Consider the following 25,015-nt stretch of genomic DNA (forward strand, 5'->3'; position numbering starts at 1 on the left):
AAAAGAGCTGTGTAAATACCACGACGCAGGTTTGATCGATTTGAGCCCATAGTCACTGTACAAATGATCAAGGTTGCTCTCTCTCTCTTGCAGGCATCAGTGCAGAGACCCATCTCCTGTTGGAGCATGCTCTGTGTGGACATGACGCCCATGGTTCAGCCAGTCCTCTCCATGTGCACCCCCCCCTCTTTTTGATAACGCTCCCCTGTATCACTGTCCTCCTGCTGGGAGCATTTTAGGCTACATTGACTGGTTTAAATTGGCTGTCATCATTGGTTGGACAATCTCTACAGGGCTTTTTGCAATCTGCAAAGGAACATATTGGTGATTAGAGGACGCTCTTTCAGAATAATAATATGGTGCTCTTGAAACGTCAGTATTTGGGTTGCTGGCTGATTTGACTGACCATTTACAATGCTGGTCTTGAAATAAGACCTTCAATCGTATTATAATTAATCAATGTGATATATTGTTTGGTCTGCTATGAACTATATGTAGTGAAATGTATATGCACTTTTAGTGTATTTGGAAATCACCAGTGGGGCAATGTTAAGTTCTATGCATGAATGCCTCTTGATTTTTCAGCTGTCTTAAAAACAGACCAACGATGTGATATTGTTAGCTTAGCATAGCTTTGAGCTTTCTGTAATGTGCAATCACTGTTGTGTTGGGCACAATATGGTCTGCTTCCCAATTCTCCACACTTCTCCCAAAGTGTGCACACTTCCAATCATGTCTTTAAAAGCAATGGATTGGTGTAATCATTGTCTGGAGAGTTTCCACCATTGCTGAATTCCTGACAACTTCAGTGAATGTGCACACTTTGGGAAAAGGGTGTGGAATCAGCATGTAGCCATGGTCTCCCTGCAGTGATTTACAACAATGTTACTGAAAAGAAGTGTCTGAATAAAACTTACAAACCAAGCAACAGCTATAATTGTTGTACTGGTAGCCTTTGCACCAGGTTGTTCAAATGTTCACTGTCAGTAAATCAAGAGTAATTGTAAATGGTGAACAACTTCTGAGATTAAAAAAAATAAAAAAATAAAAAGTGTGTATCATTGCCATTATTATACCCCAGAAGAAGAAGCTGCATGCTTTGTGAATGCATACTACCCCTTAAACAAAAATACACCGTGTGCAGCCTAAGTCAAATCAAGCTAGTTTATTTTATTCCATAATATTAACAGGTATAAAACTAACAAAATGTCCCTTTGGACAGAACATTTTCTACAGGGTGAGCTAGTTTGATAAACATGCACAAATAAGAGACATTGGACCAGAAAAAAAACAAAACAATGCATTGTCACAATTAAAAACAAATAAGTTAAAGCTTAAACATCAAAAAATAATAATGTCTGCGTATCATTGTAAAACAAGTAATAGGTCTCAGTCTTGGTTTATTCATGTAACTAGGTAAACTAACATGACGTGTAAATGAAGCATATAACTTATGTGAATAAATATCATAATTAATAGGGAATGTATAGGTCCTTTAGGTCCTGTCGATCACATCAACCCACTTCACTAGCTGCAGGCAAATTCAAATCTGGACCTTGAAGCCAGTTCCACTGCTGTTTTCCGTTGTTTTCCTCTAATCAGGCACTGATTTAGACGTGGGACACCATGTGGGTGCAATTCATTTCCCAGGTAGAACAGGTCATGGCTACGAGGACACAGTCTTTTCACAACACTTTGATACAAAGTGATTTTTGTAGCAGGTTAGGAAAGCATTTTCGCTAACCTTAACCTCAGTCTCCTAACCTGCTACGAAAAAGTCACTTCGGTATCAAAGTGCCGTGATAAGCGTTTCCCCATGGCTAGAACGGATGCAGCTAATGTCAAAGTGAGATCAAAAGTTGAGTGTTCGATGTGGCGCTGGGCGAATTTTTGCTTTTTAGCTAACCCTAACCTATTTCTCCTAACCTGCTACGTACATTTTTATAACCTGCTGCGTAAGTTCTCCTAACCGGCAAGAAAAAGGTCCCTTCTGACATTCGCTGCATCCCATCTAGTCAACCGATAGAGCAGCACTACTCTGGACCTCTAGGCTCAGATTTGAATACCCCTGCATTAGGGTACTGTTTTTTGAATTAGCATTTTTCTAATATTGCCAATATGGTGTCCAGTACAACTCTATCGCCGTTTAAAACTGAGCGACTCCACAACATGAAATTACTTCCTGTAACGCCCATGACAAAATTTCACACCATCGTCAAAGGGAGTCGCAAATTTGTCAACAAGCTATTTGCGGAAAGTAATCGCATGTTGAGTTCCTCAATTACGAACAACTCTGGCGGTATCAAGCACTGACTAGCCCAGAGATAATGTGGTAGTGGAAACCACGCTATTGAATTTGAGCGCATTCAACAGTCTGTCTTAGTTGTAGGTCAAATCACACCTATATAAATATGTGAGTACGTATGGGTTCTAGTCTGTCGACCGTGTGTGTGTGCACGTAGGGGTTCTAGTCTGTCGACCGTGTGTGTGTGTGTGTGTGTGTGTGTGTGTGTGTGTGTGTGTGTGTGCGCACGAAGGGGTTCTAGTCTGTCGACCGTGCGTGTGTGCACGTAGGGGTTCTAGTCTGTCGACCGTGTGTGTATGTGAGTACGTAGGGGTTCTAGTCTGTCAACTGTGTGTGTGTACATAGGGGTTCTAGTCTGTCGAGTGTGTGTACGTAGGGGTTCTAGTCTGTCGACTGTGTGTGTGTACATAGGGGTTCTAGTCTGTCGACTGTGTGTGTGTACATAGGGGTTCTAGTCTGTCGACTGTGTGTGTGTGTACATAGGGGTTCTAGTCTGTCGACTGTGTGTGTGCACGTAGGGGTTCTAGTCTGTCGACCGTGTGTGTGCACGTAGGGGTTCTAGTCTGTCGACCGTGTGTGTGTGTGTGTGTACATAGGGGTTCTAGTCTGTCGACCGTGTGTGTGTACATAGGGGTTCTAGTCTGTCGACTGTGTGTGTGTGTGTGTGTGTGTGCGTGCATAGGGGTTCTAGTCTGTCGACCGTGTGTGTGTGTGTGTACGTAGGGGTTCTAGTCTGTCGACCGTGTGTGTGTGCATAGGGGTTCTAGTCTGTCGACTGTGTGTGTGTGTGTACATAGGGGTTCTAGTCTGTCGACCGTGTGTGTGCACGTAGGGGTTCTAGTCTGTCGACCGTGTGTGTGTGTGTACATAGGGGTTCTAGTCTGTCAACTGTGTGTGCACGTAGGGGTTCTAGTCTGTCGACTGTGTGTGTGTGTGTACATTGGGGTTCTAGTCTGTCGACTGTGTGTGTGTGTGTGTGTGTGTGCGTGCATAGGGGTTCTAGTCTGTCGACCGTGTGTGTGTGTGTGTGTGTACGTAGGGGTTCTAGTCTGTCGACCGTGTGTGTGTGTACGTAGGGGTTCTAGTCTGTCGACCGTGTGTGTGTGTGTGTACGTGGGGTTCTAGTCTGTCGACCGTGTGTGTGTGTATGTACATAGGGGTTCTAGTCTGTCGACTGTGTACGCGCATAGGGTTTCTAGTCTGTGGACTGTGTACACACAGGGGTTCTAGTCTGTGTGTGTGTGCGTACACATAGGGGTTCTAGTCTATGTTGAGTGTGTGTGTGTGTACACATAGGGGTTCTAGTCTATGTTTCTATACATGTGCAGGTCTGTTCTCTAGTCTATGTCAAGGTCAGAGTCATCGCTCTGTGTGATGGCGGCGTTGCGGATGGTCTTAGCGACAAGGACAGGTTTGTCCGGCAGCAGCCCATACTCCTGCAGCAGCGCCTCCACATCCACAGCATAGAAGTCCTCTCCTAGCTGGTCTGTGATGCGCACAAAGTTCCCAATCAGGTCTCCTCCTTTGTACACCAGCAGGGCTGGCAAGGCGCTGCCCCTGAACTGGGCACTGGTGCCGATAACCGACCCACGCACGCTACAGAACTTGACCAGGGGGTATTCCTGTGCCAGGCACAGCAGGCTGCCCATCATGGCCTCGCAGGCAGGCACCTCGCCCTCGTAGATGTGGATCATAACCAGGCAGGCCTTGTCCTCCTTGTCCACAGCCTCCAGGAACTCCTCACCACTGTTGAGCTCGTAGACCTGCTCGAAGCGCTTACCGCGTAACACCTTCCGGCGCATCTCCTCGATGCGCTGCTTCCTGTACTGCTGGAGGAAGTCCTCGTCATCCTCGTCTTCCTGGAGCATGTTGTACTCCTGCATGGTCATCTGAGGGATGCGGAGGACACACTCAATAACAACTTTTCTGAAAAACTCAATTCCATTTTAGAACTTTTATTTGTGTGTTGGCGTCCTCAACTCAAACGTATGTCATATTGGTATACGGAACTATTATGCTGCAAAGCGTTCAGTATCCCTCTCCCCTTCTTCACTCACCTTGTGCTGGATCTTGTCCTGCATCTCTTTCTGTTTAATGGCGTCGGCTTCGTCGTCCAGGTCGGAGCGGCAGGTCATGGACAGCTTCTTGATGAGTCTCTCCATCTCCTCCTTCTGCTCCTGCTTCTGCTCCACCTTCAGCTGTTTGTACTTCCTCCAGTCATTAATCACCCCCTTGGGCCCTGCACAAGTACCATCATCATCATCACTTTGGTACAACTGTGCCAATGTACAGATGCAGCTGCCTACAACAACACTTCTTCATAGTCATGGTTGCTAGACGACTGGGGCATCTTCAACAAAATGTACAAATTGAAAACATATTGTGTAGAACAGAGATGTTTCTCAATCTCGGTCATGCAAAATAGAGAAATGTTCATAAATGTATGCACCGCAACAATGTAAACCCCAGGCGTGTGTTACCTGTGTTGACGGCACTACCGTCGGCGCTGTATTCTAGCTCAGGCTCCAGTACATCTGGGTTGCGGATGGTCTTGTGCTCCCCCTCGTCATCCTCCTTGTCACTTTCCTCATCCTCACTGCTGCTGTAGTAGTACTGCAGCTTCTCCCCCAGGATCTTGTCATCCAACGTTGTCATGACTTCACACCTAACTGGGGAAGAGTTCAGTTGTGAGAGAAGAGGACAGGGGGCAGACGATCCCTGCAGAAAATAAATACTTTGAATAGGCAAACTAATGGGGTAAGCATGATGGTGTAACGTTTCAGTGTGAGTGAACCGGGGGCAACTTTGTCAGGTCATTGTTGACATTGTGCATGCTCACTAGTCATTACACACACAGTCATTCTGAAGAGTTGAATAGAATGCCACTTAAAAATGTCCATTGTGTACATAATCACAGGCTACCTGGGCATTGTCATGATAGTGCACCTTGGGGAATGTTTTTGTGAGTGTGGGGACTGAACTGAAACGGGATAACTTCTCAAATAACAAATAGCCTAGCTTAACTAACTAGACTAAACAAATAGCCTATATTTTGGAGAATAATGTAAGTATGACGTCATAACAATGCATACACAAATTGTCAATTATGTTCTGACAAGCTAACCTAGAAGGCTACATCATTTGCAAGTAGAATAATAACTAGAAAGACGAGTTGCTTCCGGCAATGTACCAATGCTCCAGTTTAATGGTCATGCCTAGATGGGATACCGTTTATCTCAAATTGACTTGAAGTTGCATTTTAGCTTACCCTAACCTACTACAAAAAGTCAGTTCTGACCAACTGTATACCATCTAGTCAAAACACATCTTAAAACGTCAGTCGGGACAGTGGACGAGTCGGAAATGGGTGCTTCTTGCCCTAGCCTAGCTAAACATCAGCACAATTCCCGGCCGCATTTTAAGCCCTGCCCACCAGAGGGCGTCAGAATTTGAGATTTTAAAATGTAGCCTAGTACACTAAGAGAAGACTTTGCACTAAACACATTAGGGCATCACTTAAACCTTTTGGCAGTAGAACATGGGGCAATGAGACCATTAGGTCTACCACCTGTATTCAGAAGGCAGTAATCTGCTAGATTAACACAAATGTAATCTCTGTGGATTAGTTTTCAGAGCCCACACATGAAGCAATATTGTTGATCCGAGAGTTCTGACATCAACCGCACTCAAGCTAACTGACTAGTTTGCTAGATACTTCCAGACACAAATGAGATCACGCCTCACTTCGACCATTTTACTCGCCCTAGCAGAGCTGGCTAGGCTGTTTTCATGTTATCTAGAGCGTTGATGTTGGTAACTGTGCTGCTGCAACAATTTACTTTCGTTTTTTTGCAGACGTTTACTGACACTGGTCATATTCAACCGGTGTTGCGCGTTCGTAAATACGTCAATTATTCTGCGCTCTGGCACACTCACACGAGAGTGCTCTGAAATCGGAGTAAATAGCCAGAGTGAATTTACGAAAGCACTCAAAAATAAGAACTGATATTTCCTGGGAACAGAAAAAGCACCGCATTATAGGATGGCCCAGCTAAGGTAAATGGTAGCTACCTAGCTACTACTGACTACTTGCGCGAACTGTGAAAAATAAAGATACCCTGGGGAATGAAGATAACCAACTAACGTTAGCTGGTGTTCCCCATATGATGTACATGTACTTTCACTCTGGGTCTGTGATATCTGCTTTTTGCATGGATTTTCTACTGTAATTCAAAACCAAGCAGAGATTGCCAGCTAGGAATGACAAAAAGATAGCTAGAGAACTAAGTTAACGCTGAATAACTCGTTCAGTGCTAACGTTACTTAGCTAACTTAGATAGCTCTCTTGTCGTCATTCCTTGCTGGCATTCCTTTGAGCTTAACTACTAAACGAAACGAGCTGTATTGCTAATCAAGCAGATACGGTAGGCTAGTGGAAATGGGCAAGCCAATTAAAGCTGGATTTCCACCAACTAGCCTAGTACTAGGCCGTCTTGACGTCTCCACCTTTGTAGCTAGCTAGGTCAATGGAATTGATTGTTAGCTAGCTACAAGCTAGCCTGCTAACGCTCAGTGATTCTTCTACTTCGACATTTAATTGCAGTCAAATAGTTACTTTTATATGAAGCTAGATTGACAAATAATATTATAGCGACCTTACCTCGATTGAATCAACAACTGTTTCAAATCCTACTTCCCTAGCGCAGCGTTGACAAAAAAAACATGATCCGTTTTCTTCTTCTTCAAATTTGTGTTGCCGATTCGCAACCAACATCAAGGTGCATACACCGCCACCTACTGTAATGGAGTGTAAAGGCCGGTAATTCTCCTATCAAGCCCTTTTTCCGGCTACTGCTCTGGAGTGTGAATTCATTACACTTTGTGACACAAAAGGTAAGGGGAAAAGTACGGGGAAAAGGGAAGAAAAAGTGTCCTACCAGCTACCCCTACACCCATTAAAACCAGCTGCCACCACAATATCTATTTCCTGTGATTTATGTTCCATTTCAGCAGTACAGTTGATAACCATGGCAATGAACGCTAAGAAACCAACCTTACTGAAACACGTTATTTCTATCACTCTCTATTGGCCTCGGCCTACTCCCTGTGCCTCTTAGGATCCATGCACTGGACCCATCTCTTGGGCTCACAATTGGCACAGCGGTCTAAGGCACTGCATCTCAGTGCTAGAGGCATCACTCCAGACACCCTGGTTCAAATCCAAGCTGTATCACAACTGGCTGTGATTGGGAGTCCCATAGGGGTTTGGCTGGGGTAGGCTGTCTTAACTGACTTGCTTAGTTAAATGAAGGTCAATTAAAAAAAATATCCTGTAGTACTCTTTTCACTGCCTCAGCATATGACACTTGCAGGGTTGGGGTGTAATGGATTACAACAACAAAAAACGAACTGTAATCCGTAATGTTACCAGCAAAAATATTGTAATCCGATTACAGATACTTTTGAAAAAAATACATGATTACTTCTAGGATTGCTTTTAAAATTAGAAAGGATCTGACACTTTTTTGACAGCTTTCCTTTTTCTCAATTACATTCAAATCAGCGGTGAAAAAAGGCTCAAATTTAAATTTGTTCTGCCTGAGCGGGTCTGACCACAAGTCAGAGACTACTAAAATGATACACAAAATGCATTTGATGGATTGCAGGAAATAGCAGGAATAGGCTTTTGTAGGCTACTGTCCAAGCTACTGTATGTCTTCCAATGGAGCAGTGGTGATTTTAGCAAGTAAATCTTGGTACGGCAAACTCAATAATTGTTTTGCCAAAGCGCTAAACAATATATGAATTGCACTATAACGGCGACAAGCGGTGCCCACACACTGTTAGAGCCTACATAAAGCTGTCCCAACAGCAGAGCTTTCTTTCCAGCACAATGTAGTGAATTCTTACCACCGCTACACCTGTCAATCAGCGGAGCCTTGTCTGGAATTAATTCAGCCTTGTTTACTGCCTTTTTAAAAAAAACATAGCTGATATGGCTGACCATATCTCCCTGGCATATTACATCATTTATGCAACAAAAAAATACATTTTTGGATTCACCTTGTTGTGCGCAGCGATCCTTCTATGGCAAATTTTGTCATCAAAGAAAAAGATTTACAATTCCGAGTTGGATGACCGTTCAAACCGTATTTTCTCAGTCTGACTTCCCAGTTGCAATGCTTGCGGTTAGCCACTGTCACCGATTCCTTCCAAAGAGCTCATTGTTGAATTTGCGATTTCCAACTTGTTGTGTAATGTTTATGTCCAATGGCCGATGAGCACCGATACGTTTTATCTATAATTTCTCTTCATTATTTCTCTTCATATGACAGGGATTAAAAAAGGTATTGCCAGTAGATTGTGTACTTGATTTATGATGATGACTGCTAGCTAAGATTTTGAAAGTAAGATGTTGACATGATCAGTCCAATCAAAGCTACTGTAGATATAACGTGATTTGACGTCATTTTATCTGCAGCCAAAGACCTTGAGCCTCCTTGGAAGGGCACTTCTAATCTAAGTCTTTTTTGATGTCTTCCCTTACTAAAGGCAGGTGACGTAATGTCCCCATGAGTGACATTGCAATGCTGAGCCAATCACAGTGCAATGCTCCTATTTTCTGCTTGCCTGCCCCACCACCACAGAACGCATTTACATTACATTTACATTTAAGTCATTTAGCAGACGCTCTTGAGCGACTTACAAATTGGTGCATTCACCTTATGATATCCAGTGGAACAACCACTTTACAATAGTGCATCTAACTCTTTTAAAGGGGGGGGGGGGGGTTAGAAGAATTACTTTATCCTATCCTAGGTATTCCTTAAAGAGGTGGGGTTTTAGGTGTCTCCGGAAGGTGGTGATTGACTCCGCTGACCTGGCGTCGTGAGGGAGTTTGTTCCACCATTGGGGTGCCAGAGCAGCGAACAGTTTTGACTGGGCTGAGCGGGAACTGTACTTCCTCAGAGGTAGGGAGGCGAGCAGGCCAGAGGTGGATGAACGCAGTGCCCTTGTTTGGGTGTAGGGCCTGATGAGAGCCTGAAGGTACGGAGGTGCCGTTCCCCTCACAGCTCCGTAGGCAAGCACCATGGTCTTGTAGCGGATGCGAGCTTCAACTGGAAGCCAGTGGAGAGAGCGGAGGAGCGGGGTGACGTGAGAGAACTTGGGAAAGTTGAACACCAGACGGGCTGCGGCGTTCTGGATGAGTTGTAGGGGTTTAATGGCACAGGCAGGGAGCCCAGCCAACAGCGAGTTGCAGTAATCCAGACGGGAGATGACAAGTGCCTGGATTAGGACCTGCGCCGCTTCCTGTGTGAGGCAGGGTCGTACTCTGCGAATGTTGTAGAGCATGAACCTACAGGAACGGGTCACCGCCTTGATGTTAGTTGAGAACGACAGGGTGTTGTCCAGGATCACGCCAAGGTTCTTAGCACTCTGGGAGGAGGACACAATGGAGTTGTCAACCGTGATGGCGAGATCATGGAACGGGCAGTCCTTCCCCGGGAGGAAGAGCAGCTCCGTCTTGCCGAGGTTCAGCTTGAGGTGGTGATCCGTCATCCACACTGATATGTCTGCCAGACATGCAGAGATGCGATTCGCCACCTGGTTATCAGAAGGGGGAAAGGAGAAGATTAATTGTGTGTCGTCTGCATAGCAATGATAGGAGAGACCATGTGAGGATATGACAGAGCCAAGTGACTTGGTGTATAGCGAGAATAGGAGAGGGCCTAGAACAGAGCCCTGGGGGACACCAGTGGTGAGAGCACGTGGTGCGGAGACAGATTCTCGTCACGCCACCTGGTAGGAGCGACCTGTCAGGTAGGACGCAATCCAAGCGTGGGCCGCGCCGGAGATGCCCAACTCGGAGAGGGTGGAGAGGAGGATCTGATGGTTCACAGTATCAAAGGCAGCCGATAGGTCTAGAAGGATGAGAGCAGAGGAGAGAGAGTTAGCTTTAGCAGTGCGGAGCGCCTCCGTGACACAGAGAAGAGCAGTCTCAGTTGAATGACTAGTCTTGAAACCTGACTGATTTGCATCAAGAAGGTCATTCTGAGAGAGATAGCAGGAGAGCTGGCCAAGGACGGCACGTTCAAGAGTTTTGGAGAGAAAAGAAAGAAGGGATACTGGTCTGTAGTTGTTGACATCGGAGGGATCGAGTGTAGGTTTTTTCAGAAGGGGTGCAACTCTCGCTCTCTTGAAGACGGAAGGGACGTAGCCAGCGGTCAAGGATGAGTTGATGAGCGAGGTGAGGTAAGGGAGAAGGTCTCCGGAAATGGTCTGGAGAAGAGAGGAGGGGATAGGGTCAAGCGGGCAGGTTGTTGGGCGGCCGGCCGTCACAAGACGCGAGATTTCATCTGGAGAGAGAGGGGAGAAAGAGGTCAAAGCACAGGGTAGGGCAGTGTGAGCAGAACCAGCGGTGTCGTTTGACTTAGCAAACGAGGATCGGATGTCGTCGACCTTCTTTTCAAAATGGTTGACGAAGTCATCCGCAGAGAGGGAGGAGGGGGAGGAGGAGGATTCAGGAGGGAGGAGAAGGTGGCAAAGAGCTTCCTAGGGTTAGAGGCAGATGCTTGGAATTTAGAGTGGTAGAAAGTGGCTTTAGCAGCAGAGACAGAAGAGGAGAATGTAGAGAGGAGGGAGTGAAAGGATGCCAGGTCCGCAGTGAGGCGAGTTTTCCTCCATTTCCGCTCGGCTGCCCGGAGCCCTGTAACGCACTGAGCTAGCCTGAAACACTTGCATTTTGGAGCTGCCTGTTTGTATGCGGCTTTATTAACACAATTATATATTATTTTTTTTACATAGTTTGCAAACTGATATGTGACACGTATTAATGCCAAAATAACATGCTAAACAGGCAAGCCCCCCCCCATTTTTACACCCAAGTCCCATATATACACCCATTTTATTTGTTTATTTTTTTGCAAAAAATGTGGGGTTCAAAACAAGCTCTGCCCCACCTGCCCTGAATGACGGGTCGCCACTGCAATGGCGTGACTGCTGTTTGCATCCAAAGATTATTACATTTGACATTTTCGTCATTTAGCAGACGCGCTTCTCCAGGACGCTTGCAGGCAAGGTTGACAGTAGTGCTATCACTTGATATCAAGGCTACATAGCACATTGATGTGAATCGCACCGCTGCTCTCTCATTTAGCTATTTGCGCCGTACGGATTGTGGATGTTGTGAATATGGATGGCTGTTCACAAATGTATATGTGTATTTTAATCCAATAATGGTTGAATTGAAAAAGTTTAAGCTACCTATAAATCATTGTTTTTGCGACCAGGTGTGTATTCATTAAGGAAACCGTTTACTGTTTAAGAACCAAACAGAAGATAAAAAGAGAGCAAATAATAGTTTCTATTGTACAAATTCAGGTAGGTCCCTCCCGTTTCGTTGCGTTTGCTTCCATTTAAGAAACATTTTGCAACAGAATTGGCAATGTAAAAAAGTTTGAGGGAGTTCCTCCCTTCTCAACTCCCCCGTTGTATTGTGCTGCATACTGTCAAAAACAATTTTAATTTAAGAATATTTTAATTTAAGAATACCGCGAGTGGGGATTTTATTGCTGAATCGAGTGCTGATTAAAATCATATGCCTAATGAACACATGCTGAAACTTGTGCAATTTTGATAGACTTACAATGCTGCAAATTATCAAGATATCAAAGTGTCACCAACAAAAGCGTAAACAATAGGTCTCTATAGAAAATGCAACATATGGCATACATTTTTCACATGTAAAAAGTGCTTTTCAAGCATGACATTCCTAGAGCAGCATTTATTTTTCAACTCAAAGCAATGAGCCCAATCAGTCATCCATGACAACAAAATCATAAACAACATAGTAGGCTAATTAGTCCTTCATTTTTGGGTTATGCTCAGGTAAAACAATTTGGCTGATCTACAGTAGCTTCGGGAAAGTATTCAGACCCCTTGACTTTTTCCCCCAAAAAATGTCTGCAGCACTGAAGGTCCCCAAGAACACAGTGGCCTCCATCATTCTTAAATTGAAGAAGTTTGGAACCACCAAGACTCTTCCTAGAGCTGGCCGACCAGCCAAACTGAGCAATCAGGGGAGAAGGGCCTTGGTCAAGAACCTGATGGTCACTCTGACAGTGCTCTAGAGTTCCTCTGGAGATGGGAGAACCTTCCAGAAGGACAACCATCTCTGCAGCACTCCAGCAATCAGGCCTTTATGGTAGAGTGGCCAGACAAAAGCCACTTCTCAGTAAAAGGCACATGACAGCCCGCTTGGAGTTTGCCAAAAGGCACCTAAAGGACACTCAGACCATGAGAAACAAGATTCTCTGGTCTGATGAAACCAAGATTCAACTCTTTGGTCTGAATGCCAAGCTCCACGTCTGGAGGAAACCTGGCACCATCCCTACAGTGAAGCATGGTGGTGGCAGCATCATGCTGTGGGGGTGTTTTTCAGCAGCAGGGACTGGGAGACTAGTCCGGATCGAGGCAAAGATGAATGGAGCAAAGTACAGAGAGATCCTGGATGAAAACTGTCACGTTGGTATAAAGGGTCGGGAGATATACGCAAAAATGCGTAATAGGGCTTTTTATTACCCCAAATTACAGCGTGCCATGTAAAGGCACGGGCACGAAGACTAAACAAAAGATACAAAACACAGGGTAGAAACAAAACAAAAGAGCCGTGTGATAATCGCACAATGATTATCACACGGGACAGGACGGGACAGGACCCGTAATCATCTGCACAATATACGTGGCACAAAAGCCAAAACACACAGCACAGGTACTCACACGACCAACGGACATAGTAACAATAATCGCCAGGACAATGGTAAACCAAGGACACACTTCTACAATTACGAATCACTGGGAATAGGGGCCAGGTGTGCGTAATGAAAGTTCCGGAGGGATCCGTGACTGTACCACCCCCCTGACGCGCTGCACAAGCAGCGCAACGACACCGGCCTCAAGGACAATCACAGGAACGCAGTGCGGGTCGATCAGGACCGGATGCAGCTGCCAAAGTTGCGTCGTCATCAGACGGGCCAGTTGCCGCTGCCAAAGTTGGATGACCAGTAGCGGCAGACGACCAGTAGCAGTGGACGGACCGGTTGTGGCGGCGTCGGACAGGCCAGTTGTGGCTGCTAGTTGACGGCAACGGCTCCCGGGTATGTTCGAGACGTTGCACACAGCGAAGAACCTCTTCCAATGCCATCCCCAGTTGTGCCAGCTGGTCATGGTGTTGACGTAGAAGGTATCCCTGCTCGTCGACCGCCTGGGAGATATTCTGTTTTCCTGCTGCTTCCATTGTTGGAGTCAGTATTCTGTAACGGAGACGCTGAGAGTCGAGAAGCAGGTGAAACGTTTAATAAAACAACGAACATGGACCGCGACAACATAAAAGTAGCATCTACGCATAAACACAGGAACAATACTGACTGGGGAAAGAACCTAAGGGAGTGCCAAATATAGGTGAGGTAATACGTGAGGTAATGGAGTCCAGGTGTGCCCGATGATGACTTGCAGGTGTGCATAATGATTGATGTCAGGTGTGCGTAATGATGGATCCCAGGACCGGTCGTTAGTATACAGGCGACGTCGAACGCCGGAGTGGAAGTAGACGTGACAGATGAAAAACAAAAAGAACTGGAGGAACTTATTCAAGAAAGATCAAGTGTAATATATTATAAAAATTATGCGAACTGAATGGAATATTGTGAAAAATGCACCAAATAATTTTTAAATCTTCAACATAGAAATGCTACCAAAAATAATTTACTGAAATTTGTTACAAATGACAGAGTCACCCATACTTTTTTCTATTAATAATATAAATTAACAGCTGTACAGAAAGACTCATGTGAAGGCCAAATTACAGAGGAGGAATTTCTATATGCAATTAAAGCCTTTAAGTATGGGAAAACTCCAGGGCTGGATGGCATACCAGTTGAGGTATATCAAACCTTTTTTTATGTACTCAGAGGTCCGTTATTAGCATGTTTTAACCACTCCATTAAAAGCGGTACATTATCAGATACTCAGCATAGAGATATGATTTCACTATTACTGAAACAGGACCCAGGAGGTAAATATAATCAAGTCCATTTTTTTTAAATGGGAGGCCCCTTACACTTCAGTGTTGTGATGCATAATGCATAGTGCATAGAATAAAAAGGTATTGTTGGATATTGGTCATCCTAATCAGGCAGGTTTTTTACATGGATGATTTTTGTATTTTTATTAACCTTTATTTATACAGTTTTTCTCATTGAGATGAAATGTCTTTTTCAAGAGAGACCTGGTCCAACAGCAGCAGGGGGAACAAAGTTAAAGCCTTTAACGATACATTGTAGATAATATAAGACAAGTATTGGAAACAATAGAACACTATGAAACATCTGGGAAACAAGGCCTGGTATTCATAGCTAACTTTGAAAATGCCTTTGATAAAGTACGACTGGAATTTATATATCATTTTGGAGAATCTGCTATACAATGCGTTGAAGTTATGTATAGTAACCCCAGGTGTTAAATAGTAAATAATGGGTACTTCTCAGAAAGTATTAAAAACCTCTTAGGGATCCCTTAACGCTTGAATCCCGTTAGCAGGATAGATTTGACAACATCCGGTGAAATTGCAGAGAGCCAAATTCAAACTACAGAAATATAAATATTTAACATTCATATAAATACAAGTGTAATACATCAAAATAAAACTTAACTTCTTGTTAATCCAGCCGCTGTGTCAGATTTCAAAAAGGCTTTACGGCGAAAGCACACCATGCGATTATCTGAGGACAGCGCCTCGCATACAAAAACATGAAAACCATTTTTCAACCAGGCAGGTGCGACATCAAAGTCAGAAATAGCGATATAATAAATGCCTTTACCTTTGAAGAGCTTCATCTTTTTGCAATCCCAAATGTCTCAGTGGCACAATGAATGGTCGTTTTGTTCGATAAATTCGTTCTTTATATCCCCAAAATGTCCATTTATTTGGCGCGTTTATTCAGAGATACACCGGTTCCAACTCGCCCAACGTGACTACAAAGTATCAAATAAGTTATCTGTAAACTTGGTCTAAACATTTCAAACAACGTTTCTAATCCAACCTCAGGTACCCTAAAATGTAAATAATCGATCAAATTTAAGATGGGATAAACTGTTTCCAATACCGGAGAAAAATAACGAGCTCCTGTTCACGCACACCAAAAGACTTGAGTCCATCTGAGTGACACATGGAAAGAATAGGACTACTTCTTCATTTTTCAAAAGAAAAACATTGAACAATTTCTAAAGACTGTTCACATCTAGTGGAAGCCATAGGAACAGCAATGTGGGCCCTAATAAATCAGATTTCCCATAGAAAAGCATTGGAAAACACAATGACCTCAAAAAAATATTTCCCTGGATGGACTGTGCTCAGGGTTTTGCCTGCCAAATCAGTTCTGTTATACTCACAGACATTATTTTAACAGTTTTAGAAACTTTAGAGTGTTTTCTATCCAATACTACCATGCATATGCATATCTTTGGGCACGCTTTTCATCCGGACATGAAAATACTGCCCCCTAGCCCAAAGAGGTTTAAAATAGCTGTGCAAAGTTGCTAATTTTGGCGGGAACTGGTACACGCTGTGGTACACGTCAATCCAGAGCATCCCCAAACATGCTCAATGGGTGACAAGTCTGGTGAGTATGCAGGCCATGCAAGAACTGGGACATTTGCAGTTTCCAGGAATTGTGTATAGATCCTTGCGACATGGGGCCGTGCATTATCATGCTGAAACATGAGGTGATGGAGGCAGATGAATGGCACAACAGTGGGCCTCAGGATCTCGTAACTATATCTCTGTGCATTCAAATTGTGCTCATTGTCCGTAGCTTATGCCTACCCCACCGCCACCATGGGGAGCTCTATTCCCAATGTTGAAATCAGCAAATCACTCGCCCCCACACGATGCCATACACGCTATCTGCCATCTGCCCGGTAAAGCTGAAACCGGGATTCATCCGTGAAGAGCGGCTCAAGACCCTGGTGAGGACTACAAGCATGCAGATGTGCAGAAATTCTTCAGTTGTGCAAACCCACACTTTCATCAGCTGTCCAGTTGGCTTTTCTCAGACGATCCTGCAAGTAAAAAAGCCGGATGTGGAGGTCCTGGGCTGGCGTGGTTACACATGGTCTGCAGTTGTGAGGCCGGTTGGACGTACTGTCAAATTTTCTAAAATGGCGTTGGAGGTGGCTTATGGTAAAGAAATGAACATTTAATTCTTTGGCAACAGCTCTGGTGGACATTCCTGTAGTCAGCATGCAAATTGCACGCTCCCTTAAAACTTGAGACATCTGTGGCATTGTGTTATGTGATAAAACTGCATATTTTAGAGTGGCTTTTTATTGTCCCCCAGTACAAGGTGCACCTGTGTAATGATCATGCTGTTTAACCAGCTTCTTGATATGCCACACCTGTCAGGTGGATGGATTATCTTGGCAAAGGAGAAATGCTCACTAACAGGGCTGTAAACTAATTAACATTTTAGAGAAATAACCTTTTTGTGCTCACAAAAAATGTCTGTGATATTTTATTTCAGCTCATGAAACCTGGGACCAACACTTTACATGTTGTTTGCTCAGTGTACTCATGGCACTGCCTACATCTAACGACTTGTTTTTTAAATTATATGAACAAAAATGATTCCACTTTATGTGGAACTGCAAGCCAGACAAAATTAAACGGGCCTATTTATATAATGAATATGAATTCGGAGGGCAGAAATGATTAAATATACAAGCATTAGACCTCTCACTAAAGGCGTCAGTCATACAAAAGTTATACTTAAATCCGAACTGGTTCTCCAGCAGATTAGTAAGAATGGCCTTTTTCCCTTTATTCAGATTACAACGTCTCACTTTCGGTTATTTGAAAAATCTGGTTGCAATTTCAGTTTAATCAAATCAAATTGTATTTGTCACATACACATGGTTAGCAGATGTTAATGCGAGTGTAGCGAAATGCTTGTGCTTCTAGTTCCGACAATGCAGTAATAACCAACGAGTAATCTCACCTAACAATTTCACAACAACTACCTTATACACACAAGTGTAAAGGGATAAAGAATATGTACATAAAGATATATGAATGAGTGATGGTACAGAACGGCATAGGCAAGATGCAGTAGATGGTATAGAGTCCAGTATATACATATGAGATGAGTAATGTAGGGTATGTAAACATATAAAAGTGGCATTGTTTAAAGTGGCTAGTGATACATGTATTACATAAATATGGCAAGATGCAGTAGATGGTATAGAGTACAGTATATACATATGAGATGAGTAATGTAGGGTATGTAAACATTATATTAAGTGGCATTGTTTAAAGTGGCTAGTGATACATTTTTTACATCAATTTTTCCATTATTAAAGTGGCTGGAGTTGAGTCAGTATGTTGGCAGCAGCCACTCAATGTTAATGTTAGTGGCCACTGATGCAAACAGTTCATGATGATAATTGCGCATCACAAATAGCCTACGAACCAACACTTCGGACTAAATGTCCAATTGTTGCCTTGGTTAGCATTTACTGGTAGACATCATCAGTTGATATGTCTTTCTTACCCTACCGGCTACCGATGTCATTCTTCTGTGAGCTGCTCCATGCCAAAACCAGTAGAGCGCTGCTGTTAGTGGAATTAAATTATTCCTCTAATGTACTCATTAGTTAAATTCAATCTGTCTATTTATAAGAATTTGTAAGATACTTATTAACATAAAATAGACAGGATACAGTCTTATTAAAATTAGATAATATAATTTATTCTCGGAGCACGCTCCCATTTGATCATAAACACAGGTTTATATACAAGATATGACGTCATAGGTTACAGAATAAGTCTCATTGTCCTGACAAATAGAAAACAGGTTCAAAAGTTCATTCCAACTTCACAGCGCACACACATGACACACAATATAATCAATTATCCTGAAGGCTCACTATAATTTATTACCACTTTAGCAGACAACTCAAGATAATGGAAGACCTAAAAAGTTACCCACAGCCTTATCTAAACATCTCAGGGCTAAGTTGGGTCAGTTCAACCATAGTTTAATGACCCTTTCTGCTTACTTTATAACCCACAACACAAATCTCTTTTCACCAGGCGTGCAGAGTTCAATTAGTTATAGTTTTATCTAAATCTAGGAATTGTTTTAATTATTTATTAACAAAATTCCTAACAGCTGCACACTCTTGTTGCCTGCAGATGATATCCCGCTGTAACTAGGCTATGTGTGCTGCACGCATGTGAATATATTTCACGGTCGTTGCAGTCGTGTAGGCTACTTTGTGCATGATTTCTCTATTGTACTACATAATTGATCATTTATTTTTTACATGTTTTTATTTAACCTTTATTTAACTAGGCAAGTCAGTAGATAAGTCGTATACCTCCACTTCGCTACTTTGAAACGCAGCTATTAAGTAGTGAGTATATGCAATGCCCACTGAAAAAAAAGTGGGTTTAAAGCATACACCTGCATATACCCTCCACTACACCACTGGCCCTTTGTGTTCTACAAAAAGTGCTCCCTCCTACATGAGTGCTCTGGTATTATGATTGCTGTCCTTTCAGAATTACCAACCTGTGACTCTCCTACATGAGTGCTGTAAGCGCTGTGTTAATCGAATCCAGTATCAGGATAAATAAAAAGCAAGGTCTGCTAACTTTCTTTAATTGTGTTTAATTAACGCAAGCAATAAATGGCAAATGCAATTTTCATATATACGGGTTCGCTGTATCACCGCGCAGGGTAAAAACTGTGCGCAAACAACAGTTATTATACTATGACAGCCATAGTTCCAACCTGTCCGTTGGCCTATCACAAGCAGAGGCTGAGCGTGGTTTAAACTTTGCTCAGCCTATCGCTGGCACTCAGACTGGTCCCAGTCTCTTGGTGCTCTCAGGTGTCTGCATCTGGTCTTTGGGTAGATTAGATCTGTCTTTTGCCGCTCCCCAGATGCTACACTCAAACAGTTCCTTTTATGGTATTGTCCAGTGTCCTACCCTCCCTGGTTGGCCTAGAGATATGCACCCCTCCCCTCTCCAGATTGACCACAGCTTTTATAGCATGTCACTCTATGTTGCTCAGTCTTTACACACATACACACACACACAAACAATGCAGATGTAACAAAACAATATTCATCTTCATACAATATGGTAGCAGGCTATAGTGCATAAACATAAATCCTAACAGTGCGCTGGTATTACCGTTGCTGTCCTTTCAGAATCACAAACCTGTCACACACTGAAGGCCTATAAGTTCGCCACTGCGCAAACATGTCTATAATAGACGTAAAGATTGTTAAGATATTAATGTTTCAAGAAAGGAGTGTATATATTTGGCTTGGATAAGCGGTTTTATAGCTGATTGAATGGAAGCTGATAATTATGAGTTTTTTACTCCGCTGGTCTCAGGAAGAAATTGCATGTTCTCACTGTCCGAAACAATGTCAAGTACAACCAAGTACAACCAAGTCAAGTACAAATGTATCCGAGACACTCAATATGTGGTCTCGAGACCGGACTCGAGACAGAGACCGTTCTCGAGTACTACAACACTGCGCACTACCTTCTGTAGCGCCTTGCGGTCGGATGCCTAGCAGTTGCCATACCAAGTGGTGATGTAGCCAGTCAAGATGCTCTCAATGGTGCAGTTGTAGAACTTTTTGAGGATCTGACGGCCCATGCTGAATCGTTTCACACTCCTGAGGAGGAAGAGGCATTGTCATGCTTTCTTCACGACTGTGTTGGTGTGTGTGGACCATGATAATTCCTTCAAGAGAAACTTGAAGCTCTCGACCAGTTCCACTACAGCCCCGTCGATGTGGATGGGGGTGCGCTCGGCCCTCCGTTTCCTGTAGTCAACGATCAGATCCTTTGTCTTGCTGACGTTGAGGGAGAGGTTGTTATGCTGGCACAACACTCCAGGTCACTGACCTCATCCCTATAGCTGTTTCATTGGTGATCAGGCCAACCACATCGTGTCGTCAGCAAACTTAATGATGGTGTTGGAGTCTTGCACGGCCACGCAGTCGAGGGGTGAATAGGGAGGGCAGGCGGGAATAAGCACACACCCCTGAGCAGCCACCGTGTTGATGGTCAGAGTGGCGGATGTGCTCTGAGTACGCGTCCTGGTAATCCGTCTGGACCCGCGACCTTGTGAATGTTAATCTGTTTAAAGGTCTTACTCACATCGGCAACAGAGAGTGAGATCACACAGTCGTTCGAAACAGCTGGTGCTCTTATGCTTGATTCAGTGTTGCTTGCCTCGAAGCAACCATAGAAGAAATGTAGCTTGTCTCGTAGGCTAATGTCACTGGGCAGCTCACGGCTGGCTCGCAGCAATACTATTTATTTCTGATAATTCATACAAAATACAACATTTCATGTTGTTGTGAATAAATTAATTAATGTTATTTCCAAATAAGACTGCTTTGGTGAACAAACACACATAGGGACCACAACTGCTTCCATCAATCTGAGCTTTGAAATTCCCACAACAATGACACAATTCATATTTCAGAACACAATGTCCACAAACTTTCCATGTATTCATTTAATGACAGATATTTCTGTAGTGAGTGAAGAATTCCCGCCAGTTCCTTCTCATACTGCTTTAAGGAGTCCATTATTTTAACATTCAATGTTATACTATTGCGAGCACGTACTTGATTTTCATGTTGTGAGGGAAATGTTATCCTGTAAAGAGACTTGTTAATCTTGTCTTTCGTAAATAATCGTTGGTTCCTGCCTGTGCTGGTCATCTGTCAGAATGCCCAGAATATGTTCTAAAAGTTAAGATAGGATACGGTGCCAGACACATGCAGGAACCAACCCTATGAACCACGCCTATGAAACTTGATTTATATACAGTTGAAGTCGGAAGTTTACATACACTTAGGTTGGAGTCGTTAACTAGTTTTTCAACCATTCCAAACATTTCTTGTTAACAAACTATAGTTTTGGCAAGTCGATTAGGACATCTAGTTTGTGGATGACACAATTAATTTTTGCAACAATTGTTTACAGACAGATTATTTCACTTATAATTCACTGTATCACAATTCGAGGGGGTCAGAAGTTTACATACACTAAGTTTACTGTGCCTTTAACAGCTTGGAAAATTCCAGAAAATGATGTCATGGCTTTAGAAGCTTCTGATAGACTAATTGGCATCGTTTGAGTCAATTGGAGGTGTACCTATGTATGTATTTCAACGCCTATCCTTCAAATTCAGTGCCTCTTTGCTTGACCATGGGAAAATCAAAAGTAATCAGCCAAGACCTCAGACAAAAAATTGTAGATCTCCACAAGTCTGGTTCATTTTTGGGAGCAATTTCCAAACGCCTGAAGGTACCACGTTCATCTGTACAAACAATAGTACGCAAGTATAAACACCATGGGACCACGCAGCCGTCATACCGCTCAGGAAGGAGACGCATTCTGTTTCCTAGAGATGAACGTGCGTTGGTGCGAAAAGTGCAAATCAATCCCAGAACAACAGCAAAGGACCTTGTGAAGATGCTGAAGGAAACAGGTACAAAAGTATCTATATCCACAATAAAACGAGCCCTATATTGACATAACCTGAAATGCCGCTCAGCAAGGAAGAAGCCACTGCTCCAAAACCGCCAGACTACGGTTTGCAACTGAACATGGGGACAAAGATCATACTTTTTGGAGAAATGTCCTCTGGTCTGATGAAACAAAAATTGAACCGTTTGGCCATAATGACCATTGTCATGTTTGGAGGAAAAAGGGGGATGCTTGCAAGTCGAAGAACACCATCCCAACCGTGAAGCACGGGGGTGGCATCATCATGTTGTGGGGGTGCTTTGCTGCAGGAGGGACTGGTGCACTTCACAAAATAGATGGCAACATGAGGAAGGAAAATTATGTAGATATATTGAAGCAAAATCTCAAGACATCAGTCAGGAAGTTAAAGCTTGATCGCAAATGGGTCTTCCAAATGGACAATGACCCCAAGCATACTTCCAAAGTTGTGGCAAAATGGCTTAAGGACAACAATGTCAAGGTATTGGAGTGCCCATCACAACACCCTGACCTCAATCCTATAAAAAAATGTGGGCAGAACTGAAAAAGCGTGTGCGAGCAAGGAGGCCTACAAACCTGACTCAGTTACACCAGCTCTATCAGGAGGAATGGGCCAAAATTCATCCAACTTATTGTGGGCAGCTTGTGGAAGGCTACCCAAAACGTTTGAGTTAAAGTTAAAGAATTTAACAATTTAAGTTAAACAATTTAAAGGCAATGCTACCAAATACTAATTGAGTGTATGTAAACTTCTGACCCACTGGGAATATGGTGAAAGAAATAAAAGCTGAAATAAATCCTTCTCTCTACTATTACTCTGACATTTCACATTCTTAAAATAAAGTGGTGATCCTAACTGACCTAAGACAGGGAATTTTTACTTGAATTAAATGTCAGGAATTGTGAAAAACTGACTTTAAATGTATTTGGCTAAGGTGTATGTAAACCTCCGACTTCAACTATATACTGAGATCATGTGACTCTTTATTTAACTAATTATGTGACTTCTGAAGGTAATTGGTTGCACCAGATCTTATTTAGGGGCTTCATAGCAAAGGGGTTGAATACATATGCACGCACCACTTCTCCGTTATTTTTAAGTCATTTTTGTAATTTCACTTCACCAATTTGGACTATTTTGTGTATATCCATTACATGAAATCCAAATAAAAATCAATTTAAATTACAGGTTGTAATGCAACAAAATAGGAAAAATGCCAACGGAGGTGAATACTTTTGCAAGGCATTGTACATCGACACTGAAAGCCAGTGGCATGTCATTAGTAAATATTGAAAAAAGTAAGGGGCCTAGACAGTTGCCCTAGGGAATTCCTGATTCTTCTTGGATTATGTTGGAGAGGCTTTCGTTAAAGAACAGCCTCTGTGTTCTGTTAGACAGGTAACTCTTTATCCACAATATAACAGGGGGTGTTACGCCATAACACATACGTTTTTCCATCAGCAGACTATGATTGATAATGTCAAAAGCCGCACTGAAGTCTAACAAAACAGCTTTTAATTTTTTTTTATACTTTGTTTTTATTGTAGGAACACAAAGAAAGTACAAATAAAGTAAAATAAAAGAACAAAAAAGATCTGGCAGTTACAGTGCACTTCATACCTTCATCATCATATCATCATATTAGTTACATTAGCATCTTTGAATTAGACCTTTTCCAAGTATGAAACTCATTTCTCCCAGTATTCCTGACCTCTCTCCTGTTGAGTTCTTAAAGCAAAGGTCATACGCTCCATGTGGTGTATTTCTTCTACAATGTCTATCCATTGTGTCACTGTGGGAGGGTCTTTTTGTAGCCATTTCCTAGTGATAGCCTTTTTACTGGCTGCCAGTATGTCACGATCGTCTATGGGTGAGAGAGAGGACCAAGGCGCAGCGTGTGCAAAATACATTCTCCTTTATTTAGAGAAAGGAAAAAACACGAAACGAACACTGATAACAAACTAAACAAAAACAACCGTGAAGCTAACGACGTAGGTGCATACACAAGCAACAAACGTTCAACATAGACAATTACCCACAAAACCCCAATGCCTATGACTGCCTTAAATATGGCTCTCAATCAGAGACAATGAACCACAGCTGCCTCTAATTGAGAACCAATCTAGGCAGCCATAGACATACAAACACCTAGACAAGCCACTGACCCATATACCATACAAAACCCCTAGACAATACAAAAAACAGATACATTCCCCATGTCACCCACTGACCTAACTAAAATAATTAAGAAAGCAAAGAATACTAAGGCCAGGGCGTGACAGTACCCCCCCCCCCCCCCCCCCCCAAAGGTGCGGACTCCGGCCGCACAACCTGACATTGAAGGGGAGGGTCCGGGGTGGGCCTTATTATGGCGGCGGCTCGGGTGCGGGACGTGGCCCCCACTCCACCATAGTTAATACCCGCTTTGGTGGCGCCTCTGGAGCGGCGACCCTTGTAGCAAGTCCCGGACTGAAGACCATCCCAGAGGGCGCCACCGGACGGATGGGTAGCTCCGGACTGAGGGGTAGCTCCGGACTGAGGGGTAGCTCCGGACTGATGGGGTAGCTCCGGACTGAGAGACGGCTGCTCATGGCTGGCTGACGGATCTGGCTGCTCATGGCTGGCTGACGGATCTGGCTGCTCATGGCTGGCTGACGGATCTGGCTGCTCATGGCTGGCTGACGGATCTGGCTGCTCATGGCTGGCTGACGGATCTGGCTGCTCATGGCTGGCTGACGGATCTGGCTGCTCATGGCTGGCTGACGGATCTGGCTGCTCATGGCTGGCTGACGGATCTGGCTGCTCATGGCTGACTGGCGGATCTGGCTGCTCCTGGCTGACTGGCGGCTCTGGCAGATCCTGGCTGACTGGCGGCTCTGGCAGATCCTGGCTGACGGATGGCTCAGATGGCGCTGGGCAGACGGATGGCTCAGATGGCGCTGGGCAGACGGATGGCTCAGATGGCGCTGGGCAGACGGATGGCTCAGATGGCGCTGGGCAGACGGATGGCTCAGATGGCGCTGGGCAGACGGATGGCTCAGATGGCGCTGGGCAGACGGATGGCTCAGATGGCGCTGGGCAGACGGATGGCTCAGATGGCGCTGGG

The 25,015-nt window shown here is 43.8% G+C and overlaps 1 protein-coding gene across 3 annotated transcripts; it reads right to left on the reverse strand.

The window, feature by feature from the left end:
• Window positions 1-1,150: 1,150 nt before the first annotated feature.
• Window positions 1,151-7,114, reverse strand: pdcl (phosducin-like). Of its 3 annotated transcripts, none has more exons than XM_071349575.1 (4): window positions 6,966-7,114; window positions 4,786-4,970; window positions 4,363-4,544; window positions 1,151-4,194 (listed from the first exon to the last, which is right to left on the reverse strand). In XM_071349575.1, exons 2-4 carry the CDS (start codon window positions 4,958-4,960, stop codon window positions 3,643-3,645), a joined length of 909 nt encoding a protein of 302 aa, XP_071205676.1. In that variant the 5' UTR covers window positions 4,961-4,970; window positions 6,966-7,114; the 3' UTR covers window positions 1,151-3,642. The 3 variants fall into 3 exon arrangements, with proteins under 3 accessions (XP_071205676.1, XP_071205675.1, XP_071205674.1); XM_071349574.1 differs by having other exon boundaries at window positions 4,786-4,974; window positions 6,966-7,108; XM_071349573.1 differs by having other exon boundaries at window positions 4,786-5,023; window positions 6,966-7,052.
• Between the last annotated feature and the right edge of the window lie 17,901 nt (window positions 7,115-25,015).

The sequence above is a fragment of the Salvelinus alpinus genome, chromosome 18 (genome assembly GCF_045679555.1).
Source record: "Salvelinus alpinus chromosome 18, SLU_Salpinus.1, whole genome shotgun sequence".
NCBI lineage: Eukaryota > Metazoa > Chordata > Actinopteri > Salmoniformes > Salmonidae > Salvelinus > Salvelinus alpinus.